Below are 18221 nucleotides of genomic sequence, written 5' to 3' on the forward strand. Positions count from 1 at the left end.
AGAGGTATTGCCTGTTTCAAATAATGCCTCTTCTGTCCAACCCTTCAAAATACTGGGAATTATTATTTACTGAGAAATGTCAGAGAAACTAAAGTAGGACTGAAAAACTTTCTACATGTATGTTGTGTTCTCAGCTGCTGAGTTACCCATTTCTGATAGGAGTGTTGGGAAGGTGGGGGATAAGTGATAAGTAGTTGGTACAGAACAGAGGAAGGGAAACCTGTGCTAAGAGTAAGGATGCAGTTAATTACAAAACCACAGCAATTGTTGGGGAAGACGTGACAGATGCAGCACTTGCATTCTAGCAATTCTTGTTTTAATAATTAGAGGTAATTGCAGACTGATAAGGCAAATATGATCATGGACTGAAAACCACAAGAAGATGATCCAGTTCTGATAATAAATTAGAAGCTGAAACTGTAGTGACTGAAGCATTTTCCCATGCCATGGGGGACAGCTCTGGGTTTGTTCATCGTGCTGTGGTGATTTCTGCCGTGGCAGTCGACTTTTCCATCCCTCTGTCAGAGGTTACCACCCGTGCCACGAAAGTCAGCAAAATGGGCTTTGTCAGCCCATCAATGCTCCCTGTTTGCAAGTGCAGAATATTGGCTTTAATTGTCACTGCAGATGAGTGCCATTGATAGATCTGACTGTGAGACAGAGCATATGAAATATGAAAACTTGTTTTCTTTGTTCTTGGGGGGGGGGTGTGGGTGCTTTTGGGGTCTTTTTTGGTGTTTGTTTTTTGTTTTAGGGGATGGGGGTTTTCTTCCTTTTTTTCTTTTTTTTCCTTTTTTTTTTTTCCTTTTTCAGTGGAATGGTAATATTCAACTGAGTTAAGTTCCTGCCCTGGGTAGCATCCTCTTAAGAATGCTGGAAAATGGTTGTCCAGCACTAAATGTGTCTGAGTTTGATACACAAAATCATAAATGTTAAACTGCTCTATGAATTAAAATGTAGCTGCTGTAAATACAGTCAACACTGCCGTGTGATGAAGTTTTACATTTTGTACCTACTTACCAACTAACTTCAGCAGACAAAAGTGTTTTTTGGTATTCCTTGTATTAGAGGAGTGAGTAAACTATGATGGCTAAAAAATGATGTTTTTTTTGTTTGTGGGTAAAAACAAGAGCTTGGTTACTTACCTTATGCCCAAGATGGCATTTTTGTTTCGGCTGGGAGGAAGAAAAAGGAAAAACTCAAACACAATATTTAGCATGTGAGACTTGTTCTGTGTGCTGGAGGTGAGGGGACTGGGAGGTCATTGGTACCTCCTAGTGCTGGAAAAATGCTGGGAGTTCCATGTGCCTCCAAGAGTGTGGGGCAGTTGGGAATTCAGCTCCCTGGGCTGTAGGGTACCCCCCATTCCAGAATGCCTCACTTGGAGTGGGGGAAGGGGGAGAAATCATAGCACATGCAGCTTGTTTAAGAGACATCTGGCACTACTGCTCCTGGTTGTTTTTTTTTTTCTTTTAAAAAGAAAATACAGGAAAAAGAGGCTGAAAGTAACTACCTTATCTCTACAGCTTCTTCTGTGTTGCTGAGCTTGTAAGTTTGATAGTTATAGTTTTAATATTTTCAGTGTATTAAACATTGTTCAAGTAAAATATTTACTACAAATTGTGATACTTGTATAATGTCACCAGTAAATTTTCAACAGAATTTAAATTTACCTATAGGCTATAACTGTCTTTTGAAAGAGGAGGGAGCTACTAGATTTATTTACATGATGAATTTACTCAAGAACAAACATGTAAGGGTACAGGTTTTTTGATTTTTTTTGTCTTTTTAGATTAAATGAAAAAAATTTAGGGGTTAATTTTGGTTTATTTAACCAGCTGTACTTTTGCATTTTAGATCTGTGTGGAGAGGATGCTCTTGTGTCCCTGTGGTGCCTAAAGTACAGTATTAGAGGCACTTTCAAAGGAGGATAACTTCAAAAGGACAAGTCTCACTAACCTTTGCTTCAGAATATTTTACACAATTCAAGACTTGCTCGGTATTTGTCAGCTTACTTAGTACAATGAGACTGGTCTCTAAAAAACCTTGGGTTTATAAGTTTTCTTCATGTTAGCTTTCATAAAACAGGCCTGGTTTGTTGCAGCTCTCCCAACTGGCATAATTTATTACCTGCCACAAGCAAGCAATAACAGAGTTGAAAAAAATTATTGATTTGAATACTGCCAGTATCTTTTACAGTGTTCTTAGGACGTATGCAAATGGCCAGGCTGCTTTCCTCTGGATGTTTAACGAATGTCAGCAGTTAACTGTAGGTCTCCATACATGAAGCTTCAGCACCAGTTATCTCTCCCACAAAACTATTTTAAGAGGATGCTGTTTTAGGATGAATAAAGAAAAAGGAGAGGGTCATTTTTAGACTTGGTGATGACAATATGTATTTTTTTTCATCCGGTAATGAATTCATTAATGGATTATTAGCATTCTTCATTGTGGATATATTCAGTTCTCTGAACTGTGTGTGGGAAAGCCATCCATGCACATCACAACTGCTGGTTCATATGAAATTAGTATTCAGTGCTGCAAATCTCTGAACAAACCAATTGGGATTTTAGCCCAAATGTTATGAGGGAGAACAAGAGCAAAATGTTGGGTATTAAAAATGTTTAAGCTATGGCTGAGGATGTATGGAGCACAGATGTTCTGAGGTTGGCAGAATTGCAGAGATAACTTTTTAATGAAAGATAACAAGGTTTTTATCTTTATTCTGTTTTAGAAGCGAAGCCAACTTTTGCATACATGAGTAGTTTGCTTGAATTTTATTTTTAAGGATGATTATTTAGATTGATTGTTGAAAGAGCCATAATCCACTTATGAAGGGCTTAGGTCTTAGCTGTCATACTGCTCGGTTTGGATGCGCCACAGTATTTATTCCTCTTTTCTTAAATACTCCTTTTCCTTTTGGATGGCATAGCTTTCAGCTGGGCCTGGGAAGGAGGGATGATTGTCTTGACTGTTTACACCACGGCATTCTTTGGACCTCCCTGTAAGTGGGAGTTGACAGTGCTGCTGCTGTGCTGTCAGTGCAGCAGTGATCCTACCAGGAGGGATGAGAGCACCCTGCACTGGGTGCAGAGCAGCTGCATTCCTGCAGGTGGCCCAAGGGAATCCCAGCAGTGATGCCCTTGCTGTAGTCCAGGCCTGTTAGGAAAAAAGCTGGGCTGGAGTGGCAGGAGAAAGCAGGATGGAATTGAGTGAAGCATTCTTACCACGACCACCCACCCCCCTTTTTTTTTTTTTTTTTTTAAAGTTATTTTGGAGGTTGGTAAGACTTAACACAGTTTGACTCATAATCTTTCCTGTTTGTTGCTGTGGTGGGTTTAATCTCTTTTGATTATTGTCTGGAACCAGTTCAACCATTTTTATGTAGTGTGAACCTTAAGTTAATAAATCTCAGTGAATCTCAGCAGACAAAACATAGAACTGAGCTGGTCTCTTTTTGCCCTCTGATCTTGGAGGGCTTCGGGTCACCGTGCAGGGGAGTACAGGGGGCTCTTCCAAGGACTCTCCAAAGTGCACTGACCTGGGCTGGTACAACCTGACTGGGAGATGTGCTTGAGACATTTGACTTCCCACTCTTCATTAGTTTTATTTTGTGGGGTTTTCCTTTATTTCAGCCACTAATACTGACTGTATCTTAGAGCAGCAGCTGAAGCTGTTGCAGTACGTACTGTGTAGTCCCTCTTCCAGAATTTATAATCAAATGCAGTTGATCTTAGAAATGCCCAAAGTTTTGTGCACAAATCCCTAGTGACCTGGACTTCCCTAAGGAGAAAATCCGTGTGGTAGGAGGGGAAGCTGTGAGACTCCTCTAAAGTGAGGTGACTTGCAGACTCACCTTGATCAGTGGAAGAACAAAAAATAGGACTGGGTGGGGGATGCCTTATTGGTTGGAAAACTCTGCCTCTGCTGTGTGTCCTGAAGTAATTCATTGCTGTTGGCTGCACATTTCAACAGTGCTAATTCTGCTTGAGGATTTACTGTGTAGCAGGTTACCTGCTTGCTCTGGACAGTGTGGAGGTCTTCATTCCTAGCTATTCAAGAGCCAAGATTTTGAGGTGTGTGCAAAGTATGTTTTTGAAAAATCAGTATGTGGAGGGGCATATTGGTCTCTACTGTAGTTTGGAAATTTAGGGCATTTAGGCAGCTGCAAGGTGTGCTTGCCTTGTATCATAAATGTAGTACTACTCCTTTTTCAACTTGTTTAAGTAGACATAAGTGGCTGTGGCTTTTTCCCCCCACCTTTTTACCCCATTTATTTATTTTTTTAAAGTCTTGGTTGTCATCTGACTTGGCTTTTATTCTTCCTAAGAGCCTCATTTTCCATGCAGTCAGACTACAACATCTGGAAGCAATCTCTGTTTTGGCAAGGAAAGATGTGACAGACACAATGAGGTGTAACTTCTACTTTTGTTATCTTACCTTTGCGCTTTTTAAGACATCTAAAACCAAATCACTTTAAAGATGTGTGGGAATTTCAGGTGCATTTTAGCAAAGCTCAGGAATACTGTTGGACAGGATCATTAGAGTAATATAGGCATTTTCCCCTTTGATAGGAGTAATGGTTGCATTTATTGTACGGTTTGTTTACAGTTTAATAATCTTTAAGTATTTTGTAATGCTTGTTTCAGGTGTTTTAAACTCACATTTTACTGGACAGTGTAAATTGCTAGATACCAGTATAGAAACCTCATAGGACTCAAGCAGTAACTGTGTACTTATATTTCAAGATAGTGTTTAACTTCCTTCATTAAAGATACTGATGTTATTAATGGTACTTATTGAATAATTCTATGACTCTGAAGCACGGTAGCAATCTCTTTTCCTTCTGTAGTAGTTGTTCCACATATTTAATAAAACCAGCAAAAGTCAAAAAATATTTTTAATGAGAGGGGGATTATTTGATGGTGAAGATGAGGTTGGCAGAGTTATTAGGGTGGTACAAAGGTTCTTGTATATTGTTCACTTTCTGAGTCTCTAAACTTGGGGTAAGGTCTTGATGTTCGCTTTAGGCTTTAGCCTGATTTTTTTTTTTATATACCATTAAATTTTTTTTTGTTTCACTCCCCCTGCAATAAAGCCTGTTTTAAGATTTTGCTTTCACAGCATCAACCTATGAAAACAAATTTTAGTTTGTGTTGACTGGTGTGTGTGTCACCTCTGGGACCTGTGTTTCCATGTGCTTGGCTGTTCTGGGCTGTCTCGGTTCTGGTGCACATCGCTCTCTGCCCGGCTTTGGGCTGGAGGCTGGAGAGAAGGGAGTGGTGATGTAGGTACTTGTGCTGTCTGCTGCATAATGAACATGTGGGAAATGATGTGAAATAGGAGTGGGGAGAGTGCTTTGAGGAGACAGCAAAGACTAGGCAGGTGCCTGCTGAATTTAGAGGCAGAATGTGCTGTCTCTGCACTGCGTGGGTCCCAGGCGAGGTGCTGGTCTGCAGAGCCACCTCTGCCCTCCACAGGTGGCAAGTGTGGCAGGGGATCAGGTGGGTCATTGGGGTCTTGCTGCCTGCTTAGCCCCACAGAACAGCAGGCTCTTGGCAGTGGCTCCTCTCAAGGGAAGGGTAGGAATACCAGCAGGAGCCGTGCAAGGACTCCAGTTTGCCCCTTGGCTTGGCTGTGTGTGGTGCCATGTGGCAGCAGAGCTCGGCCACTGTTGGTGATGCCTGACCTTGGCAAAGCTCCTCGTTGGCTTTGCTGTGAAGGGGTAGAGTTCAGCTGCCCCCGATCCCACATGCAGCCACTTGTGGAGTTGACTCAGTTGGCTGATCAGTGGAGAGCCATGGGGGTAGGAAATGGTTTTGGTTTTATGATTTGCTTGCTGCTGGTTCGTTTGAGTGCTACAAGAAGCAGGAACTTTCCTGTGTGTTTAGGGAGTGGGAAGGAGGACTAATGCTTTCAGTAACAGCCCACAGTGTTGGAAAAGCGTGTTCCGAGATGGTTTTTTCCCAGTTATTCAGCAGACTTGTTGCAGGAACTAAAGAACAAACATTATAAAAAAATGAATAAAGAGCAGCCAAGGGGGAAAAAATGGTAGTGATGGCATAAAATCAACAACCACCGTAACATGGCTTTTTTTATTTTCTTGAAAGATGGAGAGATGGTGGTGTGGAGGGGGTGTAGGAGCTGGAAATTTAGAGGAAAAAAAAAGTGAAGAAAGAGACTGAAAATATTAAGAACTGTATGAATTTGGTCATGTAGGTTCTTTGGCATGTTAGCTGTTCAGTGGCTTTGGCACCATGGGCTGTTATTGTGTATATCAACCATGTCTGTGTTGGTAGGCAGGGAAGAATGTAGATTGATGGTGTCTAGTTCAGGTCTTCCTGTAAAGGAATTACAAGTCTCATTTGTTAAGCAAACAGTACAAAAATAGTCAAACCTAAAGGTATTAATTGCATTATTGTTCAGTTTAGTCTTGATTACAGTATCTTAATGTGATCAGAACTGCTGATATGGTTATAACTAACTCATGTTAAAGTAGAGTTACATTAGATTTCTGCTTGAAGTATGGTTTCTGTATTTTTTTCTCAAATTGCAAATTACTTTGAAGCTGGTTAGCAACTGAAATATTAGGTTGTGTAATATTAGTAGAAATAACACACTCTTTCTGGCCTGCATGGAAATTTGCATGTCATGCACTTGCTCAAAATCTTGCTTAAAAATCCATTTATAAAGATGGATGCAAAAGGCAAATGAAGAAGCAGACTTGTTTTGGGGAAAAAACCCAGACAACCAAACTTTATTTTATCAACCAAATATTCTGGTGTCTCAGTAAAGGAGTGAGGGGCATGATGTAGCTCATAATACCTTTCTCTTCTGAAATAGTTAAGGGAAAATATTGGACATATTTCTGATCCTTTATTTTATTTGACTTGCATTTTAACTCTTGCTACTGCATAATTGGTCCTGAAGCATCAGCATCTCTCATTCATGGATAGATAAATAATTCAGAGGTGAACTTCAGCCACACACTTCAACATCATAGTTTTAGAAGTTCTAATATTCTGAATCAAGTGAGGTCCTTGATTTTACAGGTGATTAATTGAGTTAGAGGGGAAAAAAATCAATACATCTCTGAACAGCCAATCCTGCATTACCAAAATCTTTGCTCTGGCCATGTAACCATTCTTTTTAGCTTTGCATCTCTGCCTTCACAAAAAAATGGTAACTGCTTTACTGATTTGTCTTATAAAACTTCCAGATAATAGATACCAAGCAACAGCAACAAAAAAAAAAAAAAGTGCCTGTGTAGGAAACGCCCCCAAATCAAACCCCACCTACATGAAACCTCACTGTGAGCTTGTTAAATAACACTGGAGTTACTGCATTTACACGAGTGGATGAAACACAGGCATCTGGGACTGATCTTGTGATTCTTTGTATTTTTTGTCTGTGTGTATATATGTATTTAGGTACATTGTTTTAAAAAAGGCTGCTCATTGAACTATATTAATGTATGTTTAGGCTGTCTGTGCGTGTAACAGGAATTGGGAGAGGACAGGTAGCCCTGAGCAACTGCTGATCACAGCACATGTGTTGTTGTGTGAGTTGTGCTGGTGAATTCTGTCAGCTTTTGGCAGACTCAACATTTGGCCAGTGTGTTTCAGTTAGTCACAACCGTACCTAAATTAATTATTCATGTGATAGGGATTAATAACCTTTAAGATGTAAATCTTTTTTTCAGTGAAGATACATTTAGGGTCTTGATATTGTGTCATGCTTAGCTCTTGCTTTCAACAGTCAAATTATTTTAAATAGAAACCCCTCCTACATTTATAGTCGGAAGCATTGTGTATGATTAGTGTGACTGGACTACTCCTGTTTTTCCAGTTGTTTTTTGAGTTCATTAATGTTTTGTTAGCAGTTTGAAATAGCAAGGTATAATAAAGGGATACACTGTTTCTGCTATTATAATTGTTCTACTTGTTTTGAAAGCTAAATACTGAGACTGCTCATACTACAGCAGCTGTGTGTGTATTTCCATCTTTGGAAGAGTAATTGGAATCAAACATGTATGTGCCTTTATTTCAGAAAAGATGCAGGAATCCTCTGGTGTCTTAATGTAATCTAAATATAAAGGTAAAGCAAATATGCTACAATATTATTGCAGTTTTAGCAATATGTTATAAAGTTTATTGCAGAGAAATAACTAGGTCAACCTCTGGATGACCTGTCTTTTTGAGTTTCTTCAGTTAGCTTTAGGCTAGAGCTCCACCTTGTGATCCTTCAGCAGGATACATTTTCTTTTTATAGTTAATAATTTAATTATGATTTCACAAAGTTGAGTGACTTCAGAAAGTTTTCACAGGCTTGAGAGTATCTCCTTGGGAAAATTAAAGTTGGAATTCTGTGAACGTGCCAAAAAAGAAAAGAAACTGAAGAGCTGATTTTTACGATGCACTTCAGTTTAGATTTAAGTTCTTAAAGTAATCTGCTTATTAGAGCGTGTTTAATGGGTAATGCAGAATTCCACGGTATGAAACGGCATCTGCAAGAATTTCACTTTTTTCAGACTTCACTGTGATGAACTTGATATATTTTAAAAGTTCTGATAGGGTGGTTGCTTGGACTATTTTCCTTTCTTACTGGCTTCCTGAACCACCAGGTGCTTGGAATGAGTCATCCAGTGTGTGCATGAGGAAGACATGGCTGGCAGTAATCTTGGATTTCCAGAAGGCTGGAATGAATGAATGAATGGTAGTGAGATGAAGGATAATGGAGAATGACCAGTGTCACTCTTTTCTCATACCAAGAGACCATGAAATGAAATTGGAAAGTGATAAATTCAAGGCAAAGAACATGACACTTCATAGCATGGAGTTTGGCTGTGGGAGTTCTTGTGTGGAAGATGATCACTGCTGAATATTGAGCTCAAAAAGTAATTGGAAATAATAATGGAAAAAAAGAAGGTGTTATGAAGTATAGGGACAAACACTCTGGCTGAAAAAAATCCCTGAGTTATTTCTGGATGCCAGGAAGTATTGAGGGAAACTTTGCTGATACAAAGCCAAATGTGTTCTTCCTTGGGCAGCTTCTCTTGGCCACTGCTCCTGAGGGCACTGCTGGTTGAGCATTGAAAATCCATGTGTGTAAATCTTGTAAAATTATCCTTTTCTAGGACAAATGCAAGGGTTTTTTTTTTTAAATCATTACTGGAGCTTGAGCTGGACGCTGGAGATCCCTTTCAGTCTTACCTCATACACAGGTGCAGGTGTTCATCTGTAACTGTTTTCCATAATACCAGTATATAGTTGCACTCACCAGGGCCAAGTTTCTTCTTCAAGAAAAACTGTTCTTGAAATGTGAATCTCAGTAGTTTAACACTTCAGCATCTAGCAAGAACTTCCTATTTCTTTTCTGTTTTATGAGATGATTCTGACCAAACTGCCACGTTTTCTCCCATGTTTTGTGGTCTGTACTTAGAAGAACAGTTCTTACAAGAAGTTCAAGTTGGTGTGAAGGGCAGCTAGCTTGTTTTGTTAAGGGATTTATTTGACTTGTTTGATGTAGAGAATATGTACTTTAATCATGTACTCATTCTTTTTCATAGTTTTGTTTCATTTTTTTTCTTTAAAGTCTTTCTGTGGTTGTAAGAATATTGAGATTTTTGCAAAATTTGGTAAAATAGGAGGTTTGACTTTCATAAAGGGAGCCAATTTGCATGTAAGCATCCTGATTGTCACTTTGGTAGATGTGACATTGAAGAATGTGAACTAGAAAAAATCAAACAACAACACATAGATAGGTTGAACTTGAAACTGGGCAGTGTGGTTTTTGAAGTTTGCATCCTTGCTTTGACTGGGACTGAATCACAAGCTTGCTTCAGAAAGGACTGGTGTGGTTGTGTGGCTGTATCCTTTTTTTTTTTCCATTTTTCTTTTTTGTTTCCCCCTCCCTGTACACCTGAGCAGATGCCACCCTGGTAACCAAGGCACTAAAGTGTGCCTTTTTTCCAAGTTTGAGTTGCTGACTGGAATCAAAGTAAATATTAAAAAACTATATATTAAAAATAAATTTTAAAACTCCAAGGTGTAGAGCATTTTGATGTGTTACTGTCTGAGTGTATAGTTTCACAGGCAGCCTGGATGGTATAATATAGCTCCTTGCCACCAAAGAAGGGAGTTTTACCCTTCCCTCCCTTGCTTGTGGCTATGCAGTCTGGTGTTTCCTGTGCCTTGGCTCTGGATATCTGCTGTTGAACCAGTTTAACTTGAGAATCAAAGGGGAAAAATACTTGAGGTGTATTTTCCCCATTTTAGTGGGGATTGAATTGGGTGATCCCCAATGGCAGAGGTAGTGGCTGGGCAGGGCTGTCACCCTGCCTGGCACTGATGGTTGGCTACAGGGAGTGGAAATGGGAATGCACTGGTCATATGCCCATGTGGTTTTAGGGAAGGGAGGAATGGAGTGGCAAGAGTTGCTGCCCTTCAGCAGCTGTGATGTTTTGGATGGAACATGCTTTGGTGGTTGCAGACTACCTTGAGATTCATCAGCCTGTCTTGAACCTCCCCTCTTTTTGCCACTGTTTATTTCCACTCTGGTTCTCTGCTTTTATGTAATTATGGGAAATGTGAAGAAAGAGAACCTGCTAAGTTCAGGGTTTATGGTTTCTCTCAGCTCTAAATTCTGGAAGCTACAGTGGCCCCTAGCATTCGGAATCAGCACTTGCAGGAAGGAGCCATCGGCCTCTGTGTACACACATTGAAATGCAGCCTCTGAAGCACAGCTACCAGACATTGAGCAACATGTGCTTAGCATGCCAAAATTAAATCATTCCCTCAAATACCTAATCACTCCAGCAAGCTGTAGAGTCAGCAGACTGACTCTGAAGGTTTTCCTCCTTAGTATTCTGTCTTTAAAATACCTGAACATCATGCTTTCTTAATTTCACTGTGTAAAAGTTAGCCTGGGGTAGCCAAGTGACATGGAAAACTTCAACCTGGATTGTTGCATTTGAAATATCCAGGGAGTTTTTTTCCCCTTTAAAAAATAGGGAAATAATAGAAATAACAAAATTTGTGAATAGGTGACAATACTGTTATTAAGTTTAAAGCAGGTATTTCCCAATCTTAAGTTAAAACACCATGGATGTTTCTGATGTTTTCCTTTATACCATGTGAATAGCATTATCTTCCTTGATATTCTAAAATCTTGGCAAATTGCTTTAATTGTTAAAACTGTTGTTAAGGCTGGTTTATCAGCTTTGAAAGGCATGGAGTTGTGAAACATCTATTTATAAGAACTTGTTTTATGAGCTTATAATTATGGAAAATGACATGGAAGTTTGCAAATTGGAGATAGGAAGTTGGTACATATAGTGACCTTAAATGTACACACACTGGGATTTTAAGTTAAATATCAAATCTGGTTTTGGTTTGGTCAGCCAGAAATACCATAGTGTTCTGAAGTCTGGGCTCTGCTGTGCATGGTGTTACAGGTCAAACTTAAATCTAGTATAGATTTAGAAAGTAAAGCTGTTACTCGAAAGGTGTTAGTGAAAACCATTCTAGTTTGCTCATCCTATTCAGAAAGTAGTAGTTGTTGTTGGATTTATTCGTTTTACTGATGTTTCTGTATTTTTTACTGTGATGCTTTTACCATTTGTGGGGGTACTGTGTAGTGGGATCATGGGAGGAGTCAAAAAATCTGTAAACGGGAAGAAGCTTGGTTGGAAACAGAGGATGGTGTGATCTACATTTTCTGTTTCCAGCTTTTTTATGCCTTCATATTTGGAGTAATTTTCACTGTATTTTTTTAAATTTTATTCTAGAAGTTGCCCACTACAAAGGAAGAAAGAAAAGTAAGCTTGCACTTGAGACTGCTTTTTGAATATCTTTCTAATACAGTGGTGTTCCAGAAGATGATAAAGAAATGATAGCAGCTCCAGAAATACCAACTGATTTTACTCTCCTTCAGTAAGTGTTTCAAGAATTTGTGGTTTCTTTTGTAATCTACTGTGTCTTTTTAATGTTATTATTTGCTTTCTTTTGGAAACAAGGAAACAAAATGACAGATAGAGTTGGAGATTTTTTTCTATTGAGATGTTGATAAAGCATTGTTTTAATTTTTTTCTTGATTATTAATTCAGCAGAAATTAAAATAAGTGTTTTAAAATCATTTTTTTAGACAAGGATATTTGAATTTCCAAGATTTACCTTTTTATGGTAAAGGGGTTTACATGAATATATTTCTCTAGACTGTTGAAATGGATTAACTTGGTTATGAAATCTAAAAAGATACCAAGATGTAGTTTTGTGTCAGTGAGGTTATTTGCTTGGGTGTTTTTTCTTTTCAATGAGAAGTAAAAATTGGAAATAAACTGGAAGATGGTTTAATATAAAATAGTGTTTCTACAACTGCTTATAATGGGTTTGTACTCCATTGGTAGAGTTCATTGTGTGGTGAAATGTTTGGAAGTTGTACTTAGTTCTTTCCTGTGAAAATTAGAAACATCTAGGAGTCGTTGAAGAAGAGATTTTTTCTTTCTTTCAGTCTTCCCTTTAACCCCCTGTTGGAGGCTTTTCCAGTCTGTCTGAATGTCCCCAACCAGCAAAACCAGAAATGGCAAGATGCATGTTAAAAGGCAGAAACCTCTTATCAGATACTTGAACTAGTGAGAGAACATAAGTTTCTGGAGTGTTTTAGAAGGTTACAAAGAAATCCATAGGAATGAGTCTCCTGTGCCCCCTGGTTATCTTTCTGATTGTGTTGTTAATTGAATCAGGAAGTGTGCACAGAAATGTGTTAAAATGAGATCTAGTAGCATCATTTCAGTTAAATTCTACAGGAAATGTAGAAGTAGAGAATATATAAGCCAAACATTCTCTGTTAATAATTCAATTGATTTCAGACACCATCCCCTCATCAATATTGGCATTAAAGGATTTGTATATTGATGCAGCATATTTTAATGTGCAGGAAATGAAACAAATGCCTGTATATTTAGTGTGCTTTTACCTTATAAGTCTAAACAGGACTACAGGTAATCTTTTTGAAGAAACCTCACCTAAACTTTTATTCTGTACCTTTCAACATAAGTGCAAACCTCTAAACTATTTCCTAAGTTTCTAACAGCAGGAAGGAATCTGTTGAGATGCTTTGATTGTCTGGGAAAGTGACAGAGGGTTTTTTTGCTGTTGGGATTTTGGGATTTTTTCCCCTTCTCATTTTGTTTAAATGTTTGTGGCACAGAATTTATTGTGCTCTTTGCTTTTTGAGATGCTGTAATGTTTGTCAAGTGCCAAGAGCAAGGTTCCCAGCCTGTTGCTATTTTCTGCCTGCCTTCACATCTTTTAAGCTTACTGTATGGCTTTCTTCACTGGTACATTGTTTGGAGGAGGCTGGATAGGGTGTGAGTGTGGGGATGTGCTCTGTTCCTCAACAGCAGACTTGAAAACAAAAGCAGTTTCACTGTTGGTGTTGACTTACTGGGCTGAGAGCGTACTGTGATCTTATGTAGTATATTTAAGAACATTTCTGATGGAATGCGTAAATGGTTTGTCTTTTTATCCTTGCAGGGAGTCTGAAACACACTTCTCTTCTGACACAGACTTTGAGGATATTGAAGGAAAAAACCAAAAACAAGGCAAAGGCAAAGTATGTTCAATCTTTAGGGATACTGAAACATTTCCACTGTTAAGAAATGAAGAGTGTAATACTTGCTTTGAAGTTGAGCTAGAAATATTTTCTGAGAACACAAGCATTCTGTGAAGAGAGTTCATATTTGTGTTTGCATGGAAATGCTTCATCTTGACTGTTTCCATGATATTTTCTTAGTGCTATGAAGGCATAAGGGAGGTAGGGGAGAAGAGGATAATCTTTGATTTGATTAGTCCCTCTGCATGTGTTCCATCCTGTACATAAATTTGGTTAATACAGTCTCTTCTAGTTGGTGTCATGAATACTGTCTCTTTTAATTTGAAAAGTGAACAGAAACCAGTAACTCAGTTAAAAGGGTTTTTTTAAATAGGTCACAGGCAGGAGGCTACACTGCTGGAGTGGGGAGGTCTAAACCCAGTTACCAACCCTTCTCTCCTCCCCACCTGCCTCTCACTGGCCTTGCACCCTCTACGTGTGGCTCCTTCCCTGATGAGGCTGTGCTGGGCTGTGACCACCTCACTGGCCACCCCTTGTGCCTGTACCTGGGGAGAGGGCCCAGCTATTGAGAGGTGGTGATAAGTTTTATAAAATGGTGGTTTAATTTGTGTTTAAAGTAATTTTTTCTTCTTTCTGTAAGTCATACTTGATTTGGGAAATCAAATACAAAGACACCAGTCTGCTTTTCCTTACCCCCACTTGCCAATGTGTGTTCAAATTAAAAAAACAAAAGTTTAGTGAATTGCAGAGGAGACTTTGTGATGTGTTTAGGGAATTGCCTTAGCTGTTTTCAAGAAAATATGCGTAATCTATTTTACAATTTAAACATGAGAAAAATCTATGTATAATACACAGTCACTAATCACATTTTTATTTGCTACAAGATTTTAAATGAGGGAAGGAGAAAGTGGAACCTGTACAATTCTCACTGGTCTTCGTATCAGTCAAGATCTGCTGTTATTCTGAATGTTTTTTATATATAGAATTAAAATCTGGTTGCTGAAAATCGAAGGCCTTGTGTATATTATGGATAGTGATTTGTTTGGCTTTTTGTTTTCTAATATTACATAAAACCCAGTTAATACTTGATGTGTGTGTGTGTGATTGCAGACCTGTAAAAAAGGAAAAAAAGGACCAGCAGAGAAGGGGAAAAGTGGAAACGGAGGAGGGAAACCTGGTGGTCCAAATCGGATGAATGGACATCACCAACAGAATGGTGTGGAAAACATGATGCTGTTTGAGGTAGTTAAAATGGGCAAGAGTGCTATGCAGGTAAGATCTGGGTTATCTTTGTGATTTAAATTATATATAGTTTAAATAGAACAATACTGTCCTCTACATGCAATGTAATCAAATGAAACCTAAAGTAATATGTTTCTTAAATTTGTTGGTTTTAGTTGCAGACAAGGATCAAACTAAAGTGGTTTTTCATTGTTAAGGTTTGAATTTGAATGAACTAATTTTTCATTTCTAAATGTTAGGCATGAATGGTAGTAGATCAAGGGTTGGACTTGATGATCTCAGAGGTCCTTTCCAACCCAGCTGATTCTATGATTCTATGAATAATCACATATATAATTAAGAAATTCATACTGTGATTCAAAGTAAATTTTCAGTATCCTGAATGAAGAAAGTTCATTTTAGATTACATGGCTTTAAAGTCCTTTTTTTGTGACTGTAACTAAATATAAATGTGGGTTAGGCCTACAGCTGTCATAGAACTTAACAAGAAGTCTGTAGTTTGTAGATGTTTCCAGAGCTTAGATTATCTGAAAATAAATAGTTACTTCTCTCACCCAAAGTAAAATCCCAAGCTACAATTTCAGAGCTCCTCTTTAAAATTTCCTGACCCAAATTCTTGCCAATTCCAGTGTAGCAATACACATTAGCCAAGTCAGCTTAGAGGAAGTTAAGCTGTGCATTAGGCATTCTCCCCACTGCATTTACTAGCAGGGCTGAAGTCACACTAGTAAGAAATGCAGCACTTTTTTTTTTTTTTAAATTCAATTAACTCTTCTAGAGCATTTACTCGACTGTGAGTCTTCCAGTGGAGAGAGGGTTAAAGCGTGAGCCTGTCAGCCATGAAACCTTCCTGCTGACTCACTCATGTGACTCCTCCTGGAAGAAAGTCTATCTTTGGGACTGGAAACGTAGAGTTTACAGCTTCTGTGGTAGGCACACAGAAAGCTGGGTCGCTCTGCAGTGCTCTCGAGGTTTGCAGGCTCCTGCACTGGGGCTGGGAAGAAGAATCAGTTAATAAAATTGTGGGATTTTATGTTTTTATGACCTCGGCAGTAGACTGTACCATACACATGGATGGTTGCAACATAATTGCATGTAAATTCTGTTTTCTCAAAACCATGATCACAGGTTTCCTATTAATTGGCTTCACATTAAGGTTTGTTAATAAAATGCTCTTGTTCCTCTTTAGGTTAGTGACTACGGAGTAATTACTGTCCATGCAGTGTAGGGCAGTGCTGTTCATCCTGTTTTGGCAAATGTGCGTGGGGCACATTTCATCAAGGGAGCACGGTTTTGAGAGAATACAGGGAGCTGTAGCTGTTGGAACTGAACACCCAAAGAGCAGCTTTAGAGGAGTGTCACTAGCTTGGTGAGGTGGGGGGATTGTAAATAAAATACCCGAGTCTGTAAAAGTTACAGTAGGAGGATGTGGTATTCCTGTGCTTTATGTTAAGGTGTCGGTTTTGTACTTGTATATGTATGTTTATAAAGTGAGCTCTTTATTTTGAGGACTAATATTACAGCAGTAGAGGATTATTCAGACATTTAATTCTATAATCAAAAAAGAGTTCAAGTTACTGAAGGAATGAAGAAGAATCACTTATGGAAAGCACTTAAATAACACTGTCTTCAATTTATGAAAGCTGAACAGTGCCTTTTTTATTTGTTTCCTTTCAGTCTGTAGTGGATGACTGGATAGAGTCATACAAACATGACAGAGATATAGCACTTCTTGATCTCATTAACTTCTTTATTCAGTGTTCAGGCTGCAAAGGTAAGATACTGAAATGTTTACTCATCCATTTAAGTAATATTATAGTATGATAATATTTTGCTTTTATACTGCAGATGCTGTAGAAGTGCTCCATCCCTGCAGCTAGTTTACATTATCAGGTTCTTGGAGTTAAACTAGGATTTCTGAAGGTGTGAGCAGGAGGTTTAGAGATATTATACTGTAGTTTAAAACGTAGATTAAGCCTTTTGTATTTACAGCAGATAGATTGCAGTACTGGTACTGAACACTTGCTTCATCTTCCTCTGTTCCTGCTATTATTTCAGAAACCATCTCTATTAACACTGATAGTTTAGCTTGTTCAGTCTTGGCATTCTAGATGGGATTTATCTGTTCTTTGAGTGTTTTAAGATTGCTTCATAGCTTTTGTAGACGTGCTCGATTTAAAAGATGCAATGGGCAACTTCATGGTAGCCTGTCTACAGTAAGGTGGTATTTCTATATTTTGTTTTCTTCTCTTCTCTTTTTTCTGATTTTTCTTTCCTATTTTCCACATCCTTCATTCTTTTTCCTCTTTCACCTCTTTTTGAAGAGGAGGTAACTTATCCTGCAGCATCACTGAGCTTGATAGAGTAGGACTGGATGTAATTTGTTCTGCTCAAGCGTTTCTCTGTCCTGATAAACTTTTAACATGCGTAAATCTCCAGAAAGCCAGCAGCGTTCCTCAGAGGTTATCCCTGCTTTCAGGAGCAGTGACCTTTTGATTATTGTTACAAGATAAAGCTGCAGAATCTTTCAATGCTTTCTGTGGTGATCCTTGTCATGAATTTTGCAGTAAACTTCGGGAGATCTATTTGGGTTTTATATCACTATTTACACTCTAACAATTTGAGGCCAAGACAAATAAAAATTGCATGAAATCACTCTGTTTATTGGAGTGCAGAAGATAATAAGTAGCCATACAGCTGTTCAAAACTGTCTTACACCATCTAGAGTCTTGAGTCCTAAAAGGTCACTTCAGATGGTGTAATCTCTTGTTGATAAAGAGCTCTGGCACAAGTATCTTTGACTTCTGAATATGAGTGAATGAGTAAATTCTAGATGTGTGTGTACATGCACATAAACACACTTCTTAAATAGAATAATAAAACCCCATATATACATATATGTGTATGGTGTCAAGTGCTTGTTATACATGGATGCTAAAAGAAAAAAATGTGGAATTTATTTAAAAAATACATGTGTAAACTGTAGGTTAGCTGAAAATCGATCATTTTTGCGTTGTAGCAGGAGTCATGTCATCTGCCACCCACCTACCCACTTTCATATTCAAAGTGCTAACAGTCAAATATCTAAATTGTAGGAGTTGTTACAGCAGAGATGTTCCGACATATGCAGAATTCTGAAATAATCCGAAAAATGACCGAAGAATTTGATGAGGTAATTTAATGAAGTATTGATTACGTATTGATATTAGTTTTATTTTTACCTGTCCTAATGTTGCTGGATCACGTTGTTAGAGGTTTGTTTCAAGGAGGAGTTCATCTACAGAAATGACAGGACGTTTATGAATGAAAATAATTAATTGCCTTATTTCACTGAACTTGGAAGACAAGGAAGTAAAGCTCTGCAT

General features: G+C 38.4%; 1 protein-coding gene across 4 annotated transcripts in view; it reads left to right on the forward strand.

The window, feature by feature from the left end:
• The window catches only part of STAG2 (stromal antigen 2), a 71264-nt gene that overhangs the window by 23368 nt on the left and 29675 nt on the right, over window positions 1-18221 (forward strand). For all 4 annotated transcript variants that reach the window (XM_027645231.1, XM_027645232.1, XM_027645230.1 and 1 more), the window contains exons 2-6: window positions 11789-11933; window positions 13536-13614; window positions 14725-14886; window positions 16534-16630; window positions 17952-18028. In XM_027645231.1, the coding sequence (XP_027501032.1) occupies window positions 11890-11933; window positions 13536-13614; window positions 14725-14886; window positions 16534-16630; window positions 17952-18028 (459 nt within the window). In that variant the 5' untranslated portion in view covers window positions 11789-11889. The remainder of the gene's footprint in view (window positions 1-11788; window positions 11934-13535; window positions 13615-14724; window positions 14887-16533; window positions 16631-17951; window positions 18029-18221) is intronic.

This window comes from Corapipo altera, unplaced genomic scaffold (genome assembly GCF_003945725.1).
Source record: "Corapipo altera isolate COAL_440 unplaced genomic scaffold, ASM394572v1 65, whole genome shotgun sequence".
Classification (NCBI taxonomy): domain Eukaryota; kingdom Metazoa; phylum Chordata; class Aves; order Passeriformes; family Pipridae; genus Corapipo; species Corapipo altera.